This window comes from Narcine bancroftii, chromosome 2 (genome assembly GCF_036971445.1).
Source record: "Narcine bancroftii isolate sNarBan1 chromosome 2, sNarBan1.hap1, whole genome shotgun sequence".
Taxonomy (NCBI): domain Eukaryota; kingdom Metazoa; phylum Chordata; class Chondrichthyes; order Torpediniformes; family Narcinidae; genus Narcine; species Narcine bancroftii.
The window spans coordinates 55,564,016-55,589,124 of NC_091470.1; the positions used below are offsets into that span (position 1 = coordinate 55,564,016).

The 25,109-nt window shown below is 37.7% G+C and overlaps 1 protein-coding gene across 3 annotated transcripts in view; it reads right to left on the reverse strand.

The window, feature by feature from the left end:
- Positions 1–5,433: 5,433 nt before the first annotated feature.
- The window catches only part of heatr5a (HEAT repeat containing 5a), a 157,103-nt gene continuing 137,427 nt past the window's right edge, over positions 5,434–25,109 (reverse strand). For all 3 annotated transcript variants that reach the window (XM_069916719.1, XM_069916718.1, XM_069916720.1), the window contains 2 exons: positions 23,521–23,734; positions 5,434–7,393 (listed from right to left, as the gene is read on the reverse strand). In XM_069916719.1, the coding sequence (XP_069772820.1) occupies positions 7,071–7,393; positions 23,521–23,734 (537 nt within the window). In that variant the 3' untranslated portion in view covers positions 5,434–7,070. The remainder of the gene's footprint in view (positions 7,394–23,520; positions 23,735–25,109) is intronic.

The following is a 25,109-nucleotide window of genomic DNA, read 5'->3' on the forward strand; positions in this document are numbered from 1 at the left end:
TTTGTTCCTTATCCTTTTATTTTAGGTTTCTTTGGGTTCTTAAGTTCCCTTAAAGATTTTTGACTTTAACAATGTTTTGTTCTTTGTATTTATTTAAATTGTATATTTTTTTTCTCTTTTGACTAGAGTACAGGAGGGAGGGGAAGGGTAAAATATGAGATATAAGGCTAGAACTTGTGGGTGTGAATTGGGATGACATTTTTGCAGAGAATGTACTATGGAGATGTGGTTGATGTTTAAAGATCTCTTGCAGGTAGTTATGGATAAATTTGAGGCAGAGAAAGAATGGAAGGGTGAAGGAACCATGGTTGACAAGAGAGGTGGAAAATCTAGTTAGGTGGAAGAAGGATGCATACATGAGGTTTAGGCAGCAAGCCTCAGATAGGTCTCTTGAGGAATATCGGGTAGCAAGAAAGGAGCTTAAGAATGGGCCAAGGAGAGCAAGGGGACATGAGATGGCCTTAGCGAGTAGGGTTAAGAAAACCCCAAGGCATTCTTCACTTAAGTGAAAAGAATGATGATAGGAGTGAAGGTAGAGCTGATCAAAGATAAAGGAAGGAAGATGTGCCTGGAGGCTATGGGTGGGTGAGGTCCTCACCAAGGAGATGAACCTTGATGATGAGGACAATATGGATGGGGTTAATTTTCTAGAGCATGTTGATATGGAGAGATGGAGCAATTAAAATATTTTAGGATGGATAAGTCCCCAGGCTGCTTCAGAGACTAGGGAGATTGCTGAGCCTCTGGCTAGGAACTTTGTGTCCTTATTATCCACAGGAATGGTTCCAGAGGATTGGAGGGTGTCCCCTTGTTCAAAAAAGGTAGTAGCAAAAGTCAGGTAATTATAGACCAGTGAGCCTTACGTCTGTGGTGGGAAAACTGTTAGGAAGGATTCCTAGAGATAGGATCTAAGAGCATTTAGAGAATCACGGTCTGAACAGAGACAGTCAGCATGGCTTTATGAAAGTCAGATCATATCTCACAAGCCTGATAAAAGTTCTTGAGGAGATGACCAGTCATATTGATGAGGGTAGTGGAGTGTATGTGGTCTACATGGATTTTAGTAAGGTTTTTGAAAAGGTTTTACATTGGTAGGCTTATTCAGAAAGTCAGAAGGCTGCCTATTGGCTTGCCTATAGAAAGTAGAGAGTTGTGATGGAGTACATTTGGATTGAAAGGGTGTGATTAGTGTTGTCCCACAAGGATCAGTTCTGGGATCTTTTCTTTTCATGGTTTTTATTAATAACTTGGATGAGGGGATAGAAGGATGGGTTAGCAAGATTGTAGATGACATGAATATTGGTGGTGTTGTGGATCATGTAGAGGATTGTAGATTGCAAAGGAACATTGATAAGATGCAGAGCTGGGCTGAGTTCAATCCTAAGAAGTGTGAGGTGGTACACATTGGAAGGACAAACTTCAAGAGTACAAAATTAATGGCAGGATTCTTGGTATTGTGGAAGAGCAGAGGGATCTGGGGGTCCATGTCCACATTTCCCTGAAAGTTGCCTCAGAGGGTAGTTAAGAAAGCTTTTGGGGTGTTAGCTTTCATAAATTGAGGGATTGAATTTAAGAGCTGCGAGGTAATGATGCAGCTCTACAAAACTCTGGTTAGACCACACTTGGAGTAATGTGTCCAGTTCTGGTCACCTTATTATAGGAAAAACATTAAAGTGTTATAAAGGGTCCTGATTTATCAGGATGCTACCTGGTTTAGAAAGTATGCATTATGAACAGAGATTAAGAGAGCTTGGGCTTTACTCTTTGGAGAGGAGGAGGATGAGAGGAGACATGATAGAGGTGTACAAGATATTAAGACGAAGATAGTGGCTGCACCTCCTTCCCAGGGAACTACTGCTCAGTACAAGAGGGCATGGCTTTAAGGTGATGGGTGGGAAATTCAAGGGAGATATTAAAGGAAAGTTTTATACCCAGAGAGTGGTTGGTGCGTGGAAGGCACTACCTGTGTCAGTGATGGAGGCAGTACATTGGTGAAATTCAAGAGACTATGAGACAAGCATATGGAGGAATTTAAAGTGGAGGGTTATGTGGGAGGCAGGGTCTAAAGGTTGGCACATCATTGTGAGCCGAAGGGCCCGTACTGTTCTCTGTTCATTGTTCCAAGGTCGCTGACAGTCCTGTTCACAAATCACCAATACTTATTAATGTCAATTTCCATGGAGACTATTTTTCATTCACAAAAGGTTCAAATGAATTCTGACTTGGCAATTCTTTCACATAGTTCAAGTGTATTATGTGCTTTGTTAACAGAAAATAATGTTTCTTAATGCTTAGTTTCCAGAGTTTGCTGTGTCCTTGAGGTACATTCAAGCAAGCTATCCATAACAATCTTTGATAACATAAATATTTTAAACAGATCAGTCTATATGGCCTGCACCCACAGTAATTAAGTCCTCACCTCAGGTCATTTCTATCCCCTTCCCTGATGATCCCATGGATCCAGATTGCAAGTTGTTAGTACACTGACCCTGCTGGGTTCCATAGAAAATTCTGTGCTTGATTGACTGCTTCCTCAATTGACATCAGGAGATTGTTGAACACCAGCATGAAAAATATTTTCCTCCTTACTCAGCTGTCTCCTTTGAGTACACACATCTTGCATTGCATGATGCAACATCTCATTTGCACTAGACTTGCAACATTCAGCAAAGTCTCAAATCATTTGTGCCCAGAAGGTTCATGAGAATTTTGATTACAACTTCATCACTGATTAGCTGTTGGGGTAGATCTGGGGTGCTCATGTTTTTCAACCCATTTAATTCACACTTCAAATGTTTGCAAGGAGCCTGCAAATTTTTTAAAAAACCTGTAACTCTTGAGAATAAAATTTCTCTTTTGCGTTATTCGATACAGCAATAGTGTTCATGCATTTATATTATTTCAATTTAGATTTCAAACTATTTAAATAATCTGAGTTTAATTGCAGACATCCTGGTGACCATGGCATGAAACAGCTAACAAGACATGAATGAAATTCAACTTGATCTCAGTAAACAATACTGCTCCATAAAATTTGCACAAAAGGCACCTTAAGCTATCCGAGGTAGTCTTCATTCACCCTCGCTACCAATAATAACTATGCAGTTCAAAGTATTGAGTTAAAAACACTGACAATTTAAGTTTAACACATGGAGCTCTGTGAAAAGATTTATTTTGTGCTCATCCATTGGCAATATGCCAGTAATAGAATTACAAAACATGATTCCTTAAAATAGTGTCTTGCAATACAACCTCATCACATTGATTTAGTAAGGGTTTCACTAGCAGTGTGGCATCAAATCACATTAGAACCCTTTGAACAAAATAGGTATTGTAGAGTCAAGGGCAAATTTTTCATTCTTGACATCAAAATAACATGTAAACCAATGGTGGGTGATATAGGATCCACAGTAAGACAGAAAAGAAAAAGAATCTACCCAAATTGATGTCATGTCCAAAAAGGAAGGTGTCTGAGGTTCGAAATCAATCAGCATCATGCAGAAGTTCCTCATTCTAACCATCTTCAGTTGTTTCATTCCTTCTATTCCCAAAATTAGAAATGTCATCTCGAATGATTGCACAATGTTCAATTCTACTCACAACTACTCAAAATAAAGCAGAGACAACCAGTGTGCAGAAGAATGTTCCAATCTCACAAGTACTAATCAATAATAATCTCAAGACACAATCGACCCATCCACCCCACATTCAGTGGTATTTGCATTGCTAAATACCACACTATCAACTTCCTGAATGTTGATAATGACCATCAACTCAAAACTTAACTGGTCTAGCCACACAAGTATGCAGATTGCAAGAGCATACCTCAAGCGAGTATCCTTTTCATCTGCTTCCTGCCATTCCATCATTAACAGATTGAGAATCCACTCCAGCTGCCCAAATGAGTGTTGCTCCAATAACAATTAAGGTTGACCATTTCAAGGAAATTACCAGTTACTAATAGCCTGAATATGCCTGAGATTGACTGATCTCGAAAGTTAAGCAGGCTCAGGCCTGGTTAGTACTTAGAGGGGAGACTGCCTATGAATATCAGGTGCTATAGGTTTCTGTGAGGGGCACTGGACAAAGTGGCGACTCTCTGTTTGCTTTATGGTAGACAAAAGTTAAATAAGAATTTCATTAACGTTACATTATAAATGTAGTATTACATGATAATAATGGAACCTCTACTTGGTTTGCCATCCACCATATTCATTCTCTTCAATGGTGCACTTTACATCTTGAAAATGCAGAGCATAGATACTTGCCAACATCAATCTAATCGATTATTTCTATCACCATCTGAAAGGACAAACTCAGCAATTCAGTGAGAATGTTACCACATGCAAGTTAGTTTTCAAGTAAAAAGTCATCATCAGTTCATCTGAATGCTCAAACTTGCTCCTCAACTGCACTTTATCTGCAACAGAAGGATTGTATCAGGACAAGTTGACACCTTAGCAACACCAATAGGAATTAAGTATATGCAATAGATATTCAACTTGCTAATTACACTGGAGTTCAAAATCCTTGTCTGACAGATTTCATTCTCTCATGAACCTTCAATGCAACTAGTTTAATTTCCAATTATTTAGTCAACTGAACTTTAATTCTTCAACTGCAGTGAAGGGATCAGGGAGCTTAACTCCACATTATCAGCACAGGTCTTTGAATTATTTGCCTAATTAATTAACCACAATGAGAGGTATTCAACACAAAATGGATATTGCTGAAAAGGCCAGGAAACGAAATCGCACATCACCAACAAAAAAGATTCCAGTGACAACATTCAGACTGTGAAGTGGCTTGTTGCAAAAATAACAGTGCAGAGGATGAGTTAAAGTCCTGATTACTCTAGCCTGTACTATCTGCTGTCAAACCTGGGACAACATTGGAGATATACATGGAAGAAGGAAACTAAATGGCCCTATATTTAATTATAATTTGGTCAAATCTGTTTACAGTCTTACAGTCCCTTGAGGATCCTGCTGAATTTGGTGTAGCCGTTAGCGCAATGTGCTTTTACAGTGGCAGCGATCAGGACTGAACCAGGGTTTGTGTCCCGCGCTGACTATCAGGAGGTTGAACATACTCCCTGTGTCTCCGTGGGTTTACTCTGGGGGCTCTGGTTTCCTCCCATGATTCAAAAAGTACCAAGGGTGTAGGTTAACGGGGTGTAAATTGGGCAGAACAGACACGTGGGCCGAAATGGCCTGGTACCATGCTGCATATCTAAATTTTAAAATAAATTACTTGACACAGAATGAGTGCCACCATGGCCCATGAAATTGTATATGTTAATGTCTCCAGCAGAAGGATCAAATGCAAGAAATGTCCAAGGAACCAAAAAACCAAATTTTAAATTGGGAATATGCAATGGTTAAGGAAAGCGACCTGGGTGAGAGGAAAAGTTGTGAACAATGACAGACAAAGTGCAGAAATTAGCTTTATTTAAGTAAAAATACAAAAGAGGTGATAATGCATATGCAGTCATACTATATAATTTACAGAGGTGTTATATACATAACCTGCAAGTGATTTATTAATAGAAGTCGACTACCCCTTATTCGAAATGCGTGGGATCAGAAGGTGTTTTGGATTTTGGACTAATGTATTTAGGGTAATGAAGCAGCATGGTAGCATCAGCAGAAAACCTGTATCAGCTGTTAAACAATGACAACAAACAACAACAGCGGGCTCTCATACTCCACCTACGATGCTGTGTTTTGATCAAAAGGTTACAGTACACTGTATTTTACTTTTCTTTCAACACAATAATGTTGCAAGTCATGTTACACTCAAACTTAGCATTTTAGGTGGAGATGAATTTCAGATTTTACATGAAAAGAATGTTTTGTATTCACCAGAAAAACTTGATCACTGCTGACAAAAGAAGATAAATGCAGAAAAAAATACTAGAAATTCTGCTGGATGGCTTTTTTAAAAATGGTTCCTCCAAGTGATCACTGTGAGCAACGCACAAAGGTCTGGCGGTGACGAGGGTTCGTAACGAACTGGCGCCAACAGAGCATCAGAGCCCTACATGGGCAAGTGAGGTCAGGTTGGAATTTTCCACTTATGGCGTCATGTCAACATGTCAAAAAGTTTTGGATTTTGAAGTACTTCGGATTTCAGATAAGGTGTGCTCAACCTGTACAGTATTTCAAAGCTTAGTTCAGCTAAAGCAAAAAATTAGCTAGCAATTGATTTTTTTTGTAAGAATAGCTTGTGAAATTTATCATTTGGTATAAAGGTTGTGACATTAGAAATACTCTACATTTTACAGTGAAATATTATAATTGGCAAAATAACGAGAGGCATCAACAGGCCATCCTCAGTAAACAACATGGTTAGAGATTTATTAAAGCAGAATTTGTTTTTAAATATAGTTGAGAAAGTTAAGCACTGGGCAATTTAATCTTGTTTAAAATTCAGTAATATCACTGTAGTGCAATTATAGTTCATATAAGTTAACTGGTTATTAAATTGCATGTTATGAATCAGACAAATAATAGTCCTATATCAGGAATATATCATTTCCAGCAAAAGGAGAGCAGCCTTTTAATAACCAAGATACTTGCAGAAAATTCTCTTCAACATTACATCTCTGGATAGATATAAAATCAAGGAATTCCATATAACCATATAACCACTTACAGCACAGAACAGGCCAGTTCGGCCCTACTAGTCCATGCCGTAGCAAATCCCCACCCTCCTAGTCCCACTGACCAGCACCTGGTCCATACCCCTCTAGTCCCCTCCTATCCTATCAATCCTTGTTAGCAGGTTATATCAAATTCTAAGTTCATTAAGTGCACAGCAGTGGTTTTACGACTTAATTGCACAATTAAAATGACAGCAGTATTGATGCTTTCTAAAATAATGAATGCTAATTTCTAAAAATGGGATGTTCAAGTTTTAAAATGTTAAGCTATGCACAAGCTGCTGCACAATATTGATCTTCAAACCTAAACAGAACAAATAGTTAAATTATGCCAAATTAAATCTATTAAATTCCCTGTACTGTTTAATTTGATTGGCCTGTTATGATGAGTATTTCACAAGCTATTTCACAGTTCTTGGAAATTAGAAAAATCAGTTTTGAGTTGAATGCTTGGAGGATTTTTTCCAGAACATTTTGACTGTCCAGCTGCTTTCTTTGCTTTCATGCTTTCTTGATTACCTTTAACAGCTCCTTCAAGCCTGGCTTTCATAGCTGGTGATGTACCCATCAACTTCTGAAAAACAGCTGGATACTGTGAACCTATACGCATCAAATTCTGGAGGGCGAACTCATTTAAGCTCTTTGCTGGATTTGGTCCAGATACTAAAGCATTTTCATCCAAAAGGAAGGATATCAAAATTGGAAGCAGCAAGGCTATCAAATAGATACCTGAAACACAAGAAATAATCAAAACAAATTAACAGTGAAATTAAATCCATATCAATATTTTCAAGAACAATTAAACTGTCTAAGCATTTATTAAAAATACGATGAGAGAAAATTCAGCAAGGCATTTAATAAACAATTGACTTTATAGCTGGAAGGGAAACAAATATTTCTGAAATCAAGTGAATTATGTCAATAAGCTCAATTATTATTTAATTTGTTTTTAGACATACAGCACAGTAACAGGCCATTTTGGCCAATGAGTCTGTGCCCCCCAATTTCACCCCATTAACCTAGAAACCAGAGCCCCCAGAGAAAATCCATTCAGACATGGGGTAATTGTACAAACTCCTTACAGACAGCGCGGGATTTAAACCCTGGTCCAGTCCCAATCGCTGGCACTGTAAAGGCATTGCGCTAACCGCCTCACCAACCACGCCACCCTTCTATCCTTTGGATAGTTGATACTGAGGAGAGGCCTTTGTGTTAGCCTTGGGCCTCTTGAGCAAATGGAAAATAATCAATTAACATTTCCTCAGATTCCATAAAGCAGTGGTTCCCAACCTTTTTTATGCCCCGCACCCCTTAAAGTAATAATTTATTTAAGAATAAAGGTGAAGGTGACCAAAACAAATTAAAAGTTGCATAAACCCTACAAAAAAATTAAATTTTCATCCATGCATGAAATTTCTTTACAAAATTATAGAAATAATGTTCAAATGTTCATAAGCCAATTTAAATTTAATGACTCTTTTGTTCCTGTTTATTGCTTAAGAGTTTTTCAAAATGTGGCACTTTGTTCTGATAGCAGTCCACCACCCAAGCGATTTCTAGATTTTGTCTTGATTGACAAAAGGGCACTAAATCCAGACTCGCATAAGTATGTCGTCGCAAATGGGACGAGCACAGTTAGTGCTTTTTCACAAAGTCTTGGAAACATGTCCATTGCCGAACACCAATATTGCACCAAAGTTTTGCTTTCAAACTTCATTTCAAGAACACGATTTGTGCGCAGTTCAATAAGCTCTTCATCATCCGACATATTATCCAAATTGAAGGAGTATGGATTTATTAAAAAAAAATGAGATGTTATCTCGCACCCCTGGTTGGGAAACCCTGCCATAAAGCATGGAAGGTCTGGTGATGGGTCAGGTTTGCATCAGTTCTGATTAATTACCCAACAGTCAATTCAGACCTCAGATAAATGGTTCTTTTGAAAGAACCGGGAAAGCCAGAAAAATTCCTCAACTATTTTAAATCATCTAAATCTTGGCAGAGAACAAAAAACAATTTGTACTATCAATACAAAGATTCCTTCCCACCCTTCATTGCTATTTGTACTCCGTTACAACAAAAGTGGAAAACTACTTTAAAAATGTCACTTACACAAAAATGCTGGAGAAACTCAGCAAGTCATGCAGCATTCCTAATGTAGCAAAGATAAAGATACATAACCAACGTTTCAGGCCTGAGGCCTTCATCAAGGTCTGAGAAAAAAAGCAGGCAGGTGTCTGGAATAAAATAGTGGGAGGATGGGCAAGAGGTCATGGGTACATATGGGTGGGAGGGCACAAGAGAAAAAAAGCTGAGAAGTGATGGGAAGGGAAATTGCTCTCTGAATGGAGAGGGAAGGGGGTGGTGAGCTGGAAGAAAGTTGACAGGAGGATGGGGAAGAGAGGGAAACAGGGGAGTGGCCAAATGGAAACCAGAGAACTCCTTATTAATGCCATCTAATTGGAGAGTGCTCAGACAAAATATTAGGTGTTGCTCCAATTTTTGAATGGCTTTGGTTTGGCAGAGCATGAGGCCATGGATAGATATTTTGGCACGTGTGGGAAGTGGAACTGAAATGGCTGGCCACTGGGAGACCCCAGCCATTGTTGAGGACAGAGCGAATGTGCTCAGCAAAGCAATCTCCCAGTCTGCGTCCAGTCTCTCTGTTGTCGAGAAGTCGACAACAGAACTCTGGATGTGATAGATGACCCCTGCAGAATCTCAAGTGAAGTGCTGCTTCACTTGGAAGGACTGTTTGGAGCCAGAGTGCTGGTGAGGGAGGAGGTGTGGTACAAGTAGAGTATCTCCTGTGGTCTCGGGGGCAGTTAGTGGGAAAGGATGAATGGATGAGGGAGTCATGGAGGATCAGCCTCTGTGAAGGCAGAAAGAGGAGGAGAGAGGAAGATGTATATGGTGGTGGGATCATGTTGTACATGACATAAATTTCAGAAAATAATGCATTTGATGAGGAATCTGGTGGGGCGGTCATTGAGGACAAGGGGAATCCTGTCCTTGTTTCCTCTAGGGGCAGAGGGGATCAGGGCAAATGTGCAGGAAATGGAGGAGATACTGGTAAGGGTTGATGGTTGTAGAGGCGAAGCCGCGTATTTTGAAGAAGTCTTTCTCAAATGATCAGGATGGAAGATCTCAACCTGGAAGCAGATGCAACAGAGATGAAGGAATTGAGAGAAAGGATTAGAATCTTTACAGGGGACAGTGTGTGAAGAGATGTAGTCAAGGTAATTGTGAGGTTGTATAAAATGTCTGTAGAAAGTTTGTCTCCTGAGATGAAGACAGAGAGTTCCAGAAGGGGGAGAGTTCACCAGAGATGGGCCAAGTGAATTTGAGGTCAGAGTGAAAGTTAGCAACAAAGTGGATAAAGTTGATGAGCTCATCATGGGTGCATGAGGCAGCACCAATGAGTCGTCAATGTAGTGGTGGAAGAGTTGATGAGCTTTGCTTGTGTAGGCTTGTAGAATTGATTGCTCCACATCGCCGACAATAAGGCAGGCATAGCTGGGATCCATGTGAGTTCCCATGGCTATCCCTTTGATGTGGAGAAAATGCGATGAGTCAAAGGAATAGTTATTGAGGATAAGAAGAAGTTCTGCCAGGTGGAGGAGGCTGATGGTGGAGAGGGAGATGTTGGGTCTGTTGAGGAAAAAAAACCAAGGGCTTTGAAAGCTTTCGTATGAGGGATGGAGGTGTACAGATTGGAGATCCATGGTGAAAATGAGGCAGTTCAGGTCAAAGAAATTGAAAGTTGTTGAAATGATGGTGGTCACGTGAGGAATGACAGATGTAGGTGGGGAGGGACTGGAAAAGGGGGGGATAAATGGAGTTGAAGAAAGATGATACCAGTTCAGTGGATCAGAAGCACACCTGAGTCAACTGGGATAATTGGGTTTGTGGATCTTGGATAGGAGGCAAAACTGGGCAATGCAAGGTTGGGAAATAACGGCATCGGAGAGACTGGATGCAGACTGGGAGATTGTTTCACTGAGTACCTTCACTTTGTCCACAACAATGGTGGGATCTCCCAGTGATCAACAATTTCAATTCCATGTCCCACTCCTGCGCTGACATGTCTGTCCATAGCTTTCTGCACTGCCAAACCATGACCAGCCGTAAATTGGAGAAGCAACACCTTGTATTCCATCTGGACATGAACTGGAGCAATCTAGTTTCCATTTGGCCACTCCCATCTCCTCAATTCCTCAAGCTCTCCACTCCCTTCCCTCTTCATTCAATGAGATATCCCCTCCCCATCAATTTTATTTAATATCTTGTGCTCTCCCACCCATATCCACCTATGACATCTTGCCTGTGATCCTGTGCTCCTCCCACTACCCCTCCTCCTTTAATATTATTAAGGCACCTGCTTTTTTAAAAAAAAAAATTATTTTTCACACCATAAACCACATTAACCATGATACATACTTTTTCCTTTTCAAATATATACAGTGCCATTTTCTCCCACCCCCTCCCTCCTCCCATCCCACCCTCCCTACCTCGCCCCTCCCGTCCATTTAAAGTACAAAATCTAGGATACATTAAACCAGTCAAACAATGTTGTCATTCAATAAAAATAAACAAGAAATTCCACTGAGTCAATTCTTTTCATTTCCTTCTCCTTTCGTTAATTTAGGTAGTGAATGTCCCCGGTAGGTTTTCGCTATTGTGTTTCATGTAAGGCTCCCATATTTGTTCAAATATTTCAATATTATTTCTTAAACTATATGTTATTTTTTCTAATGGAATACATTTATTCATTTCTATATACCATTGTTGTATTTTCAAATTATCTTCCGATTTCCAGGTTGACATAATACATTTTTTTGCTACGGCTAGAGCTATCTTAACAAATCTTTTTTGTGCATCCTCCAAATCAATTCCAAATTCTTTGTTTTTTATGTTACTTAGGAGGAAGATCTCTGGATTCTTTGGTATATTGTTTTCTGTAATTTTATTTAATATTTGGTTTAGATCTTCCCAAAATTTTTCTACTTTCTCACATGTCCAGATTGCATGAATTGTTGTTCCCATTTCTTTTTTACATCGAAAACATCTATCAGATACTGTTGGGTCCCATTTATTTAACTTTTGAGGTGTAATGTATAGCCTGTGTATCCAGTTATATTGTATCATACGTAACCTCGTATTTATTGTATTTCTCATCGTTCCAGAGCATAACTTCTCCCATGTTTCCTTTTTTATCTTTATATTTAAATCTTGTTCCCATTTTTGTTTAGTTTTACCATTTGTTTCCTCATTCTCCTTTTCTTGCAGTTTAATATACATATTTGTTATAAATCTTTTGATTATCATTGTATCTGTAATCACATATTCAAAGTTACTTCCCTCTGGTAAACTCAGACTGCTTCCTAATTTGTCCTTCAAGTAGGATCTCAATTGGTAATATGCCAGCACTGTATCTTGAGTTATATTGTATTTATCTTTCATTTGTTCAAAGGATAATAATCTATTTCCTGAAAAACAATTTTCTATTCTTTTGATCCCTTTTTTCTCCCATTCTCTAAAGGAAAGGTTATCTATTGTAAAAGGGAGTAACTTGTTTTGCGTCAATATTAGTTTTGGTAATTGATAATTTGTTTTATTTCTTTCTACATGAATCTTCTTCCAAATATTGAGTAGATGATGTAATACTGGAGAACTTCCATGTAGTACCAATTTTTCATCCCATTTATATAATATGTGTTCAGGTATCTTTTCCCCTATTTTATCTAATTCTAATCTAGTCCAATCTGGCTTTTCCCTTGTTTGATAAAAATCTGATAGGTATCTTAATTGTGCGGCTCTATAATAATTTTTAAAGTTTGGCAGTTGTAAGCCTCCTTGTTTATACCATTCTGTTAATTTATCTAGTGCTATCCTCGGTTTCCCCCCTTTCCATAAAAATTTCCTTATTATTTTCTTTAACTCTTTGAAGAATTTCTCTGTCAGGTGTATTGGCAATGCCTGAAATAGATATAATATCCTTGGAAAAATGTTCATTTTAATACAGTTTATCCTTCCTATTAGTGTTAGTGGTAAATCTTTCCAATGCTCTAAATCGTCCTGTAATTTTTTCATTAGTGGATAATAATTGAGTTTATATAGTTGGCCGAGGTTTTTATTTATTTGTATACCTAGGTATCTTATTGCTTGCATTTGCCATCTGAATGGTGATTCCTTCTTAAATTTTGAGAAATCCGCATTATTCATAGGCATTGCTTCACTTTTATTTTCGTTAATCTTGTAACCCGACACTTCTCCATATTCCTTCAATTTCTTATATAATTCTTTTATTGATAGTTCTGGTTCTGTTAAGTATACTATAACATCGTCCGCAAATAAACTGATTTTATATTCCTTGTCTTTTATTTTTATCCCTTTTATATTATTTTCTGTCCTTATCAATTCTGCTAGTGGTTCTATAGCTAACGCGAACAATAAAGGTGATAGTGGGCATCCCTGCCGTGTTGACCTGCTTAAGTTAAATTGCTTTGATACATATCCATTTACTGTCACTTTCGCCAATGGTCCCTTATATAATGCTTTAATCCAATTAATATACTTCTCTGGTAAACTGAATTTTTGCAATACTTTGAATAAATAATTACATTCTACTCTGTCAAAGGCCTTCTCTGCATCTAAAGCAACTGCTACTGTTGGCGCTTTACTCCCTTCTACTACATGAATTAAGTTAATAAATTTACAAATATTGTCTGTTGTGCGTCTTTTTTTAATAAATCCAGTTTGGTCTAGATTTACCATTTTAGGTACATAATCTGCTAATCTGTTTGCTAATAGTTTAGCTATTATCTTATAATCTGTGTTAAGTAATGATATTGGTCTATATGACGCTGGTGCGAGTGGATCTTTCCCTTGCTTTAGTATTACTGTAATTATTGCTGTTTTACATGAATCTGGTAAGCTTTGTGTTTTATCAATCTGGTTGATTACTTCCAGGAGGGGTGGAATTAATAAATCTTTAAATGTTTTATAGAATTCTATTGGGAATCCAGCCTCTCCTGGTGTCTTATTATTTGGTAATTTTTTTATTATCTCTTGTATTTCTACTATTCCAAATGGTTCTGTTAATTTATTTTGTTCCTCTATTTGTAGTTTTGGTAGTTCAATTTTAGTTAGAAATTCATCTATTTTCCCTTCTTTCCCTTCGTTTTCAGTTTGGTATAATTGTTCATAGAATTCTCTAAAGTTTTCCTTGATCTCCTTTGGATTATATGTGATTTGTTTGTCTTTTTTCCTTGATGCCAATACCATTTTCTTAGCTTGTTCTGTCTTAAGCTGCCATGCAAGAATTTTGTGCGTTTTTTCCCCTAGTTCATAATATTTCTGTTTTGTCTTCATTATATTCTTCTCCACCTTATATGTTTGTAGTGTTTCATATTTTAGTTTTTTATCTTCCAATTCTCTTCTTTTAGTTGTATCTTCCTTCATTGCTAATTCTTTTTCTATATTTACTATTTCCCTTTCCAACTGCTCTGTTTCCTGATTATAGTCCTTCTTCATCTTGGTTACATAACTTATTATTTGCCCTCTAATGAACGCTTTCATTGCATCCCATAGTACAAACTTATCTTTCACTGGGAGTCACGTGATGGAGTAGTGGCCGGACGGTGAACTCCAGCCCTCTCCAGAAAAGTCGGGAAAAACGAGAGAAAATACAAAGGCACAGAAATACAAGTTAAAGAAAAGTGAATATAAAGGTGGAAAGAAGATGGAGACAAAAGGAGAAAAATCAAAATCAACGGAAAGAAGAGAGGAAGAGAAGACAACGGAGGAAAAAGGTGAAGGCCTTACCTGTCCGAAGAGGCCCGCTGCGGAGAGAAGACCCCACTACCTCAGGTCGGTAGAAAGAGAACTACAACAATGGCTCACAGAGCCGAGTAAAAGTGCGCAACCGCGCATGCGCGACTCCTCGCGCATGCGCGATGCGCATACAAAAAAACACACCGACGGGAGGGGGGACCAGCTGGGGAGTCGATCTCCACAGCCGGCAACGACAGCTGCAGAACACCTGCAGCAAGAAGACACCACAGAAGACAATGGAAACAAGAAAGAAGAGGAGGAAAGGGCAGCAAAGAAACAACAGATGGTCAACCTAGAGGAAGAAGAAGAGGAAGAGGAAGAGTACAGGGAAATAGAAGAAGAAAAGATAGGCAAGGTAAAGGAGGTACTTGCTCTTGTTAGAGGATACATGGAGTCATTTAAAGAATGGCAAACACAGGAATTCAATGATTTAAGAAGAAGAATAAACAACACAGAAAAGAAAATAAATAAAATGGATATGACCTTAACAGAAATGGGGAAAAAAATGGACAAGATGGAAGAACGGGCAATAGCAGCAGAAATGGAGGTAGAAGACTTAAAAAAGAAATTGGAGGAATCTAATAAAAAAACTAAAGAGACACAAGAATTACTAGCCCAAAAAATAGATATAATGGAAAATTATAACAGAAGAAACAACATAAAGATAGTGGGCCTTAAGGAAGATGTAGAAGGCAAGAATATGAGGGAGTTTATAAAAGAATGGATCCCTAAGGCCCTAGGATGTCCAGAACTACAGCAAGAAATGGAAATAGAAAGGGCACATAGAGCATTGGCCCCTAAACCACAACCACAACAAAAACCAAGATCTATTGTAGTAAAATTCCTAAGATATACTACAAGAGAAAAGGTGCTGGAGAAGACAATGGAAAAAGTAAGAGAGGGCAACAAACCACTGGAGTACAAAGGGCAAAAAATCTTCATTTATCCAGATATAAGCTTTGAACTCCTAAAGAAGAGAAAAGAGTTCAATGCAGCAAAAGCGATTTTATGGAAGAAAGGATATAAATTTACACTGAAGCATCCTGCGGTATTGAAAATATTTATTCCAGGACAACAAAACAGACTATTCTCGGATCCAGAAGAAGCACGAAAATTTGCAGAACAATTACAAAAATAGACTGAGGGATGAAGACGGGTAATGAGAGCAAAAATTATCACGATTGATATGTATGTGGGTAAAGACAAAAATAGACTGAGGGATGAAGACGGGTAAGGAGGGTAAAAATGACCACGATTGATATGTATGCGGGTAAAGAGGTATAAGAGTGAATAGAGACAACGGGCATATGTGAAAGTATCTGTAATTAGAGGAAAACATAGAAAGTATAGACAAGAATTAATAAGGGAAGGTAATGGAATAGAGAGAATAAGGAGGGAACTAAAAGAGTGACCTTTGTGACATATAAAAAACGAAATCTTTTCTGGGGGGGGCTGGGTGGGGGGAAAAGAGCGGTCACTGCAAAATCAGTTGACGCTTGCGAGTGGATTCGCAAATCCAAATGGAGAGGGGAGATGTGGTTGTCCGACAAGGGATAAAGGGCAACTCAGGAGGGGAAGGGGAGATTGGGGATAAAGAAGATAGAAATAGGAGAATAAGGAAAATGTTGGATGTTGTAGGAATGTTGTCTGGTAAAGAGTTGAAAATAAGAAAACAGAAATGGAAAAGGAGGAAAGGTAATGATGGAAAAACGGAAAGAGAAGATAAACAAAATATAAAATGGCTACGCTGAACTATATGACTCTAAATATTAATGGAATACATAACCAAATTAAAAGGAAGAAACTACTAAATTTACTGAAAAAGGAAAAAATAGATATAGCATTTGTCCAAGAAACACATTTAACTGAATTGGAGCACAAGAAATTAAAGAGAGATTGGGTAGGACATGTAACAGCAGCATCGTATAATTCAAAAGCAAGAGGAGTGGCTATATTAATTAGCAAAAATGTGCCATTTAAAATAGAAGAGGAAATAATAGATCCAGCAGGGAGATATGTTATGATAAAATGTCAGATATATTCAGAGCTTTGGAATCTACTTAATATATATTCACCTAACGAAGAAGATCAAAAGTTTATGCAAGATATCTTTTTGAAGGTAGCTAATACGCAAGGGAACATACTAATAGGAGGGGATTTCAATCTGAATTTGGATCCAAATATGGATAAAACGGGGAAAAAAATTAACAGGAAGAACAAAGTAACCAAATTTATAATTAAATCAATGCAAGAAATGAAACTTGTGGACATATGGAGGAAACAAAACCCAAAAGAAAAGGAATACTCATACTACTCGACTAGACATAAAACATACTCAAGGATAGACCTATTCCTGTTATCAGCCCACATACAAGGGAGAGTTAGGAAAACGGAATATAAAGCTAGACTATTATCGGACCACTCACCCCTGTTATTGGCAATAGAGCTAGAAGACATCCCTCCAAGAATGTATAGATGGAGATTAAACCCTATGCTACTTAAAAGACAGGATTTTAGAGAATTTATTGAAAAACAATTAAAAATGTACTTTGAAGTAAATACGGAATCAGTGGAAGATAAGTTTATACTATGGGACGCAATGAAAGCATTCATTAGAGGGCAAATAATAAGTTATGCAACCAAGATGAAGAAGGACTATAATCAGGAAACAGAGCAGTTGGAAAGGGAAATAATAAACATAGAAAAAAAATTAGCAATAAAGGAAGATACAACCAAAAGAAGAGAATTGGCGGATAAAAAAATAAAATATGAAACATTACAAACATATAAGGTGGAGAAGAATATAATGAAGACAAAACAGAAATATTATGAACTAGGGGAAAAAACACACAAAATCCTAGCATGGCAGCTTAAGACAGAGCAAACTAAGAAAACGGTATTGGCAACAAGGAAAAAAGACAAACAAATTACATATAATCCAAAAGAAATTAAGGAAAACTTCAGAGAATTCTATGAACAATTATACCGAACCGAAAACGAAGGGAAAGAAGGGAAAATAGATGAATTTTTGACTAAAATTGAACTACCAAAACTACAAATAGAGGAACAAAATAAATTAACAGAACCATTTGGAACAGTAGAAATACAAGAGATAATAAAAAATTTACCAAATAATAAGACACCAGGAGAGGATGGACTCCCAATAGAATTCTACAAAACATTTAAAGACCTAATAATACCGCCCCTCCTGGATGTAATCAACCAGATTGATGAGACACAAAACTTACCAGATTCATGTAAAACAGCAATAATTACAGTGATACTAAAACAAGGGAAAGATCCACTCTCACCAGCGTCATATAGACCAATATCTTTGCTAAACACAGATTATAAGATAATAGCTAAACTATTAGCGAACAGATTAGCAGAACAGGTACCGAAAATGGTAAATTTAGACCAAACTGGATTTATCAAAAAAAGACGCACAACAGACAATATTTGTAAATTTATTAACTTAATTCATGCAGTAGAAGGAAATAAAGCACCGGCAGTAGCAGTTGCTTTAGACGCAGAGAAGGCCTTCGACAGAGTAGAATGGAATTACTTGTTCAAAGTATTGCAAAAATTCAGTTTACCGGAGAAGTATATTAATTGGATTAAAGCATTATATAAGGGACCGTTAGCGAAAGTGACAGTAAATGGACATGTATCAAAGCAATTTAACTTAAGCAGGTCAACGCGGCAGGGATGCCCACTATCACCATTATTGTTTGCGCTAGCTATAGAACCACTAGCAGAATCGATAAGAAGAGATAATAATATAAAAGGAATAAAAATAAAAGACAGGGAATATAAACTCAGTCTGTTTGCGGATGATGTGATAGTGTACTTAACAGAACCAGAACTATCAATAAAAGAACTATATAAGAAATTGAAGGAATATGGAGAAGTGTCGGGATACAAGATAAACGTAAATAAAAGTGAAGCAATGCCTATGAATAACGCGGATTTCTCAAAATTTAAGGAGGAATCCCCATTCAGATGGCAAACGCAGGCAATAAGATACCTAGGTGTGCAAATAAACAAAAATCTAGGCCAATTATATAAACTCAATTACAATCCACTAATGAAAAAACTACAGGACGATTTAGAGCATTGGAAAGAGCTACCACTAACACTGATAGGAAGGATAAACTGTATTAAAATGAACATTTTTCCAAGGATACTATACTTATTTCAGGCATTGCCAATACAACTGACAGAAAAATTCTTCAAAGAGTTAAAGAAAATAATAAGGAGATTTTTATGGAGAGGGGGGAAACCGAGGATAGCACTAGACAAATTAACAGAATGGTATAAACAAGGAGGCTTACAATTGCCAAACTTCAAAAATTATTATAGAGCCGCACAATTAAGGTACCTATCAGATTTTTATCAAACAAGGGAAAAACCAGACTGGACGAGACTAGAATTAGATAAAATAGGGGAAAAGATACCTGAACACATATTATATAAATGGGACGAAAAATTGGTACAACATAGAACTTCTCCAGTATTACACCATCTCCTCAATATATGGAAGAAGATACATGTAGAAAGAAATAAAATAAATTACCAAATACCAAAACTAATATTGACGCAAAATAAGCTACTCCCTTTTACAATAGACAACCTTGCCTTTAGAAAATGGGAAAAAAAAGGGATTAAAAGAATAGAAAATTGTTTTTCAGGAAGTAGATTCTTATCCTTTGAACAAATGAGAGATAAGTACAATATAACGGGAGATACAGCGCTGGCATATTACCAACTGAGATCCTACTTGAAAGATAAATTAGGAAGCAACTTGAGTTTACCAGAGGGAAGTAACCTTGAATATGTGATTACAGATACAATGTTAATCAAAAGATTTATAAAAAATATGTATATTAAACTGCAAGAAAAGGAAAATGAGGAAACAAATGGTAAAACTAAACAAAAATGGGAACAAGATTTAAATATAAAGATAAAAAAGGAAACATGGGAGAAGTTATGCTCTGGAACGATGAGAAATACAATAAATACGAGGCTGCGTATGATACAATATAATTGGTTACACAGACTATACATTACACCGCAAAAGTTAAATAAATGGGACCCAACAGTATCTGATAGATGTTTTCGATGTAAAAAAGAAAGGGGAACAACAATTCATGCAATCTGGACATGTGAGAGAGTAGAAAAATTTTGGGATGATCTCAATCAGATATTAAATAAAATAACAGAAAACAATATACCAAAGAATCCAGAGATCTTTCTCCTAAGTAACATAAAAAATAAAGAATTTGGAATTGACTTGGAGGATGCACAAAAAAGATTTGTTAAGATAGCCCTAGCTGTAGCAAAAAAATGTATTATGTCAACCTGGAAATTGGAAGATAATTTGAAAATACAACAATGGTATATAGAAATGAATAAATGTATTCCATTAGAAAAAATAACATATAGTTTAAGAAATAATATCGAAATATTCGAACAAGTATGGGAGCCTTACATTAAATACAATAGCGAAAACCTACCGGGAACAAACATTACCTAAGTTGATGGAAGGAGAAGAGAAGAAAAAAATGGACTCAGTAGAATTTCTGGTGTATTTTTGTTGAATGACAACATTGTCTAACTGAATTAATGCAACCTAGATTGTATAACTAAAATGGATGAGAGGGGGGAGGGATGGGGGGGTGGCTTGGGAGGAGGGAGGGGGGAGGGAGAAAAAGTCACTGTAAATGTGTGGAAAAGAAAAAGTGTATATCATGGCTATTGTGATTTATGGTGTGAAAAATAAAAAATTTAAAAAAAAAAAAAAAAAAAAAAAAAAAAAAAAACTTATCTTTCACTGGTTCCGTGTTTATTTCAAAATACATTTTAATTTGTCTTTCAATGAATTCTCTAAAATCCTGCCTTTTGAGTAACATGGAGTTTAATTTCCATCTATACATTCTTGGAGGGATGTCCTCTAACTTTACTATCAATATTAAGGGTGAATGGTCCGATAATATTCTAGCTTTATATTCTGTTTTTCTTACTCTATCTTGCATACGAGCTGATAACAAAAATAGGTCTATTCTTGTGTATGTTTTATGTCTCGCCGAGTAATATGAATATTCCTTTTCCTTTGCGTGTTGTTTCCTCCATATATCCAAAAGTTGCATTTCTTCCATCGATTTAATTATAAATTTGGTTACTTTGTTCTTTCTGTTAATTTTTTTCCCAGTTTTGTCCATATTTGAATCCAAATTCAGGTTGAAATCCCCTCCTATTAATATGTTCCCTTGCGTATCTGCTATCTTCAAAAAAATATCTTGCATAAACTTTTGATCTTCTTCGTTAGGTGAATATACATTGAGTTTATTCCAAAACTCCGAATATATCTGACATTTTATCGTTACATATCTCCCTGCTGGATCTATTATTTCCTCTTCTATTTTAATTGGCACATTTTTACTAATTAATATAGCTACTCCTCTTGCTTTTGAATTATACGACGCTGCTGTTACGTGTCCTACCCAATCTCTCTTTAATTTCTTGTGCTCCAATTCAGTTAAATGTGTTTCTTGCACAAATGCTATATCAATTTTTTCTTTTTTCAGTAAATTTAGCAGTTTCTTTCTTTTAATTTGGTTATGTATTCCGTTAATATTTAAAGTCATATAGTTCAGTGTAGCCATTTTATACTTTGTTTATCTTCCCTTTCCGTTTCTCCATCATTACCTTTCCTTCTTATCCATTTCTGCTTTCTTGTTTTGAACACTTTATAAGACAACATTTCTAAAACATCAAACATTTTCCCTATTCTCCTATTGAAAACTTCTTTAACCCCAATCTCCCCTCCCCCTCCTGAGTTGCCCTTTATCCCTTGTCGGACAACCACATCTCCCCTCTCCATTTGGATTTGTGAAATCACTCGCAAACGTCAGCTGATTTTGCAGTGACCGTAACTCCTCCCCACCCAGCCCCCCCCAGAAAAGACTTCAATTTTCATATGTAACAAAGGTCACTCTTTTAATTCCCTCCTTATTCCCTCTATTCCATTTCCCTCCCTTATTAATTCTTGTCTATACTCTATATATTTTCCTCTAAATACGGATACATTCATGTATGCACACTATATATATATATACACACACATATACCCCTTTACACACATACATGTAGATCGTGGTCATTTTTACTCTCATTACATGTCTTCATCTCTCTGCTTGTTTTGTAGTTGTTCTGCAAATTTCCTTGCTTCCTCTGTATCCGAGAATAGTCTGTTTTGTTGCCCTGGAATAATCATTTTAAGTACCGCTGGGTACCTTAACATAAATTTATATCCTTTTTTCCATAAGATCGTTTTCGCTGTATTGAACTCCTTCCTCTTCTTCAGGAGTTCAAAACTTATGTCTGGATAGAAAAAAAATTTTTGACCTTTATATTCCAGTGGCTTTTTGTCCTCTCTTACTTTTTTCATTGCTTTCTCCAATATATTTTCTCTTGTTGTATATCTTAAGAATTTTACTAAAATGGATCTTGGTTTTTGCTGCAGTTGTGGTTTCGGGGCTAAAGTTCTATGTGCCCTCTCTATTTCCATTTCTTCCTGTAATTCTGGTCTTCCCAGGACCCTGGGGATCCAATCTTTTACAAATTCTCTCATATTCTTGCCTTCTTCATCTTCCTTAAGGCCCACTATCTTTATATTATTTCTTCTATTATAGTTTTCTATCATATCTATCTTCTGAGCTAACAGCTCCTGTGCTTCTTTAGCTTTTTTATTAGATTCTTCCAATTTCTTTTTTAAGTCTTTTACTTCCATATCTACAAATGTTTCTCATTTTTCCATATTTTCCACTCTTTTTGCCAATTCTGATATGGCCACTTCCATTTTTTTCATTCTTTCTTCTGCATTCTTAATTCTTCTTTTTATCTCATTAAATTCTTGTAATTGCCATTCTTTCACTGATTCCATATCTTTGGCTTGGCTTCGCGGACGAAGATTTATGGAGGGGGTAAAAGTCCACGTCAGCTGCAGGCTCGTTTGTGGCTGACAAGTCCGATGTGGGACAGGCAGACACGGTTGCAGCGGCTGCAGGGGAAAATTGGTTGGTTGGGGTTGGGTGTTGGGTTTTTCCTCCTTTGCCTTTTGTCAGTGAGGTGGGCTATATTCTTTAAAATAAGATACATCCATTGTCTTGCTTTTCTCTTCTTCCACTTCTTTCTGTTCTTCTTCTTCTTCCTCTGGGTTGACCATCTATTGTTTCCTTGTTTTCCTTTTACGCTCTTCTTTCTTGTTGTCGTTATTGTCTGTGTTCTGCACCTGCTGCTGTGCTGCAGGTGTCTCTCTCAGCTGTGGAGATCGACTCCGCAGCTGTTCCCCCCTCCCGTCAGTGTGTTTTTTTTCATGCGCGCTTGCACACTTTTACTCGGCTCTGCGAGCCATTTTTGTAGTCCCGAGCCTGGGACCTCCACTGACCTGAGGGAGCGGGCTTCTCTCTCCGCGGCGGGCCTCTTCGGACAGGTAAGGCCTTCACCTTCTTCTTCCTTCTTCTTTTCTTCCCGTTGTTTTTGGTTTTTCTTTCTTCGCTGCCATTTTCTTCACACTTTTACTTTCACTTTGTTTTGGTTTTTAAGTTTGTGCCTTTGTTTTTTCTCTATCTTTTTTTAACTTTTCTGGAGAGGGCTGGAGTTCCCCTACCGGCCACTACTCCATCACGTGACTCCCCCATTCAGGCACCTGCTTGAGGAAGGGCTCAGACCCAAAATATTGGTCATACATCTTTATCTTTGCTAGATAAAGAATGCTGTGCAACTTGGTGAGTTTCTCCAATATTTACAATCATAGCATCTGCAAATTTCCTTGTTTAATTAAAAATATCACATCAAGACGACATCCCTGGTTCTCAGCAGGCAGATGAATTACAGGTGACCCAAACATTCATATTTCAGCAGATAAATAACCAGTCATAGGAATCATTATGCAACATTTAAAGCAAAAATCTTCAGCTGTTAATCCAATCTAAAAGCTAAATGCATGAGAAACTCACGATTTTGTTCATCAGCCAAGCTGACCAAAACCTCCAGAATCTTCACCCCTTCGAGCACAGCTTGCAACTCAACACATGTGGTTGGTTTCTCGATTTCCACCTCACGTAACCCATCCACAACCAAAATGGTTAAGGAGTGAATATAAGGTGTAGACACTGCTTTATTTGGATGCTGGAATACTGATTGTAGCAATCTGTAACAATGTGTCCGTATCTGTGATTGAAAAAACAGATCACTTTATTAGGGATTCAAATTGAAAATGATGGAAAACTTTAAATATTGGCAACATTAAAAGTTACCCAAAAATGCATGGATATCATGGGTGGCAAGGTTAGTGTAGCAGTTAGTGCAATGCTATTACAACGCCAGCCACGTGGGTTCGAATTCGGCTCTGTTGGAAAGAAAATCGTATGATATCTGTGTAGGTTTCCTCTGGGTGCTCCAGTTTCCTCTCACATTTCAAAAATATACGGGGTTTGTAGGTTAAATGGTGTACCTGAGCAGCATGGGCTCCAAGGCCTGTTACCATGCTGCGGATCTAAATAAAAAACTATCTGTGTCTTTCACCAATTTGTTTCTGTACCTTGGGTCACACTTTAAGAAAGTTGACAGCAAAGATCGCTGCTGAAATACAAAATTAGATTTCCTTTTCTAGAAAAGCTTGCTACTGACCCGTTGATAGTATTTGTAAGGACTAATTTAAAGGTGATTAAACCAAAAATTGTAAAATAACTGCCAATGCTTGAAAACTGAAATCCATGAAAGCGACAAGCACAATGACACATCCTCTTTCATTTCCAGAATTCTTCTTGTTTTCTGGTTCAGGCAGCAGATCTCAGCTGCATTTCACAACTTCAACATACCCTTTTGTTTATTTCTGCCTTCAACAATCTATTAACCAGGCAACTCTAAAACAGCACAATCACATTCAATGTTTCCTTGATCCTCGCGAACCTTCTCACACTCTCTAACATTTTCTCACTTCTCCAGTTTTGAATGAAGGTTCATTAACTATCGAGCTTTTCATAGTTGGCCTCTGCATGGAGGCCAGCTTAAAAGCCGAATGAAAATGTATTTCTTACCTTTTCACGCAGGCGCACAAAAGCCTGCTCCAATGTCCCCTTTAAGCCTGGAGGCAGCTCGGGCATTGATGTGGCTTTCAAGAGATGTGGCTACTGATGTCATGACACTACACATAAGCACCAAGCAATGGTCAACTTCGTTACCCATAATCCCTCACACAGCTGGAACCGCTATGTTTCCCAAAATTGTTCCAGCTGCGTGGGGGATTATCAGTAACGAAGTCAGCCATTGCTCTGTCACATATTGAGTCGCTGGTGCCAATGAGCGACCCTGAAGGCTGAAGCAGCCCAGTGAGGTGCCAGAAGCCAGAGTGGTCTGCGGGGCTGTCACAGACTGGACTGGCCGCCCTGCCCTGACAGCCCCCACCGGCCACCCCTGCCCTGAGGGGGCTATGGAGGGAGAGGGGTGAGTGAGATGGGTCATTGGCTGATGACATCACTGCTACATCATCAGCCCGCCCCTAACCAGCCACTTGCAGTGGCATTACATTCATGAGAGGCGGTGG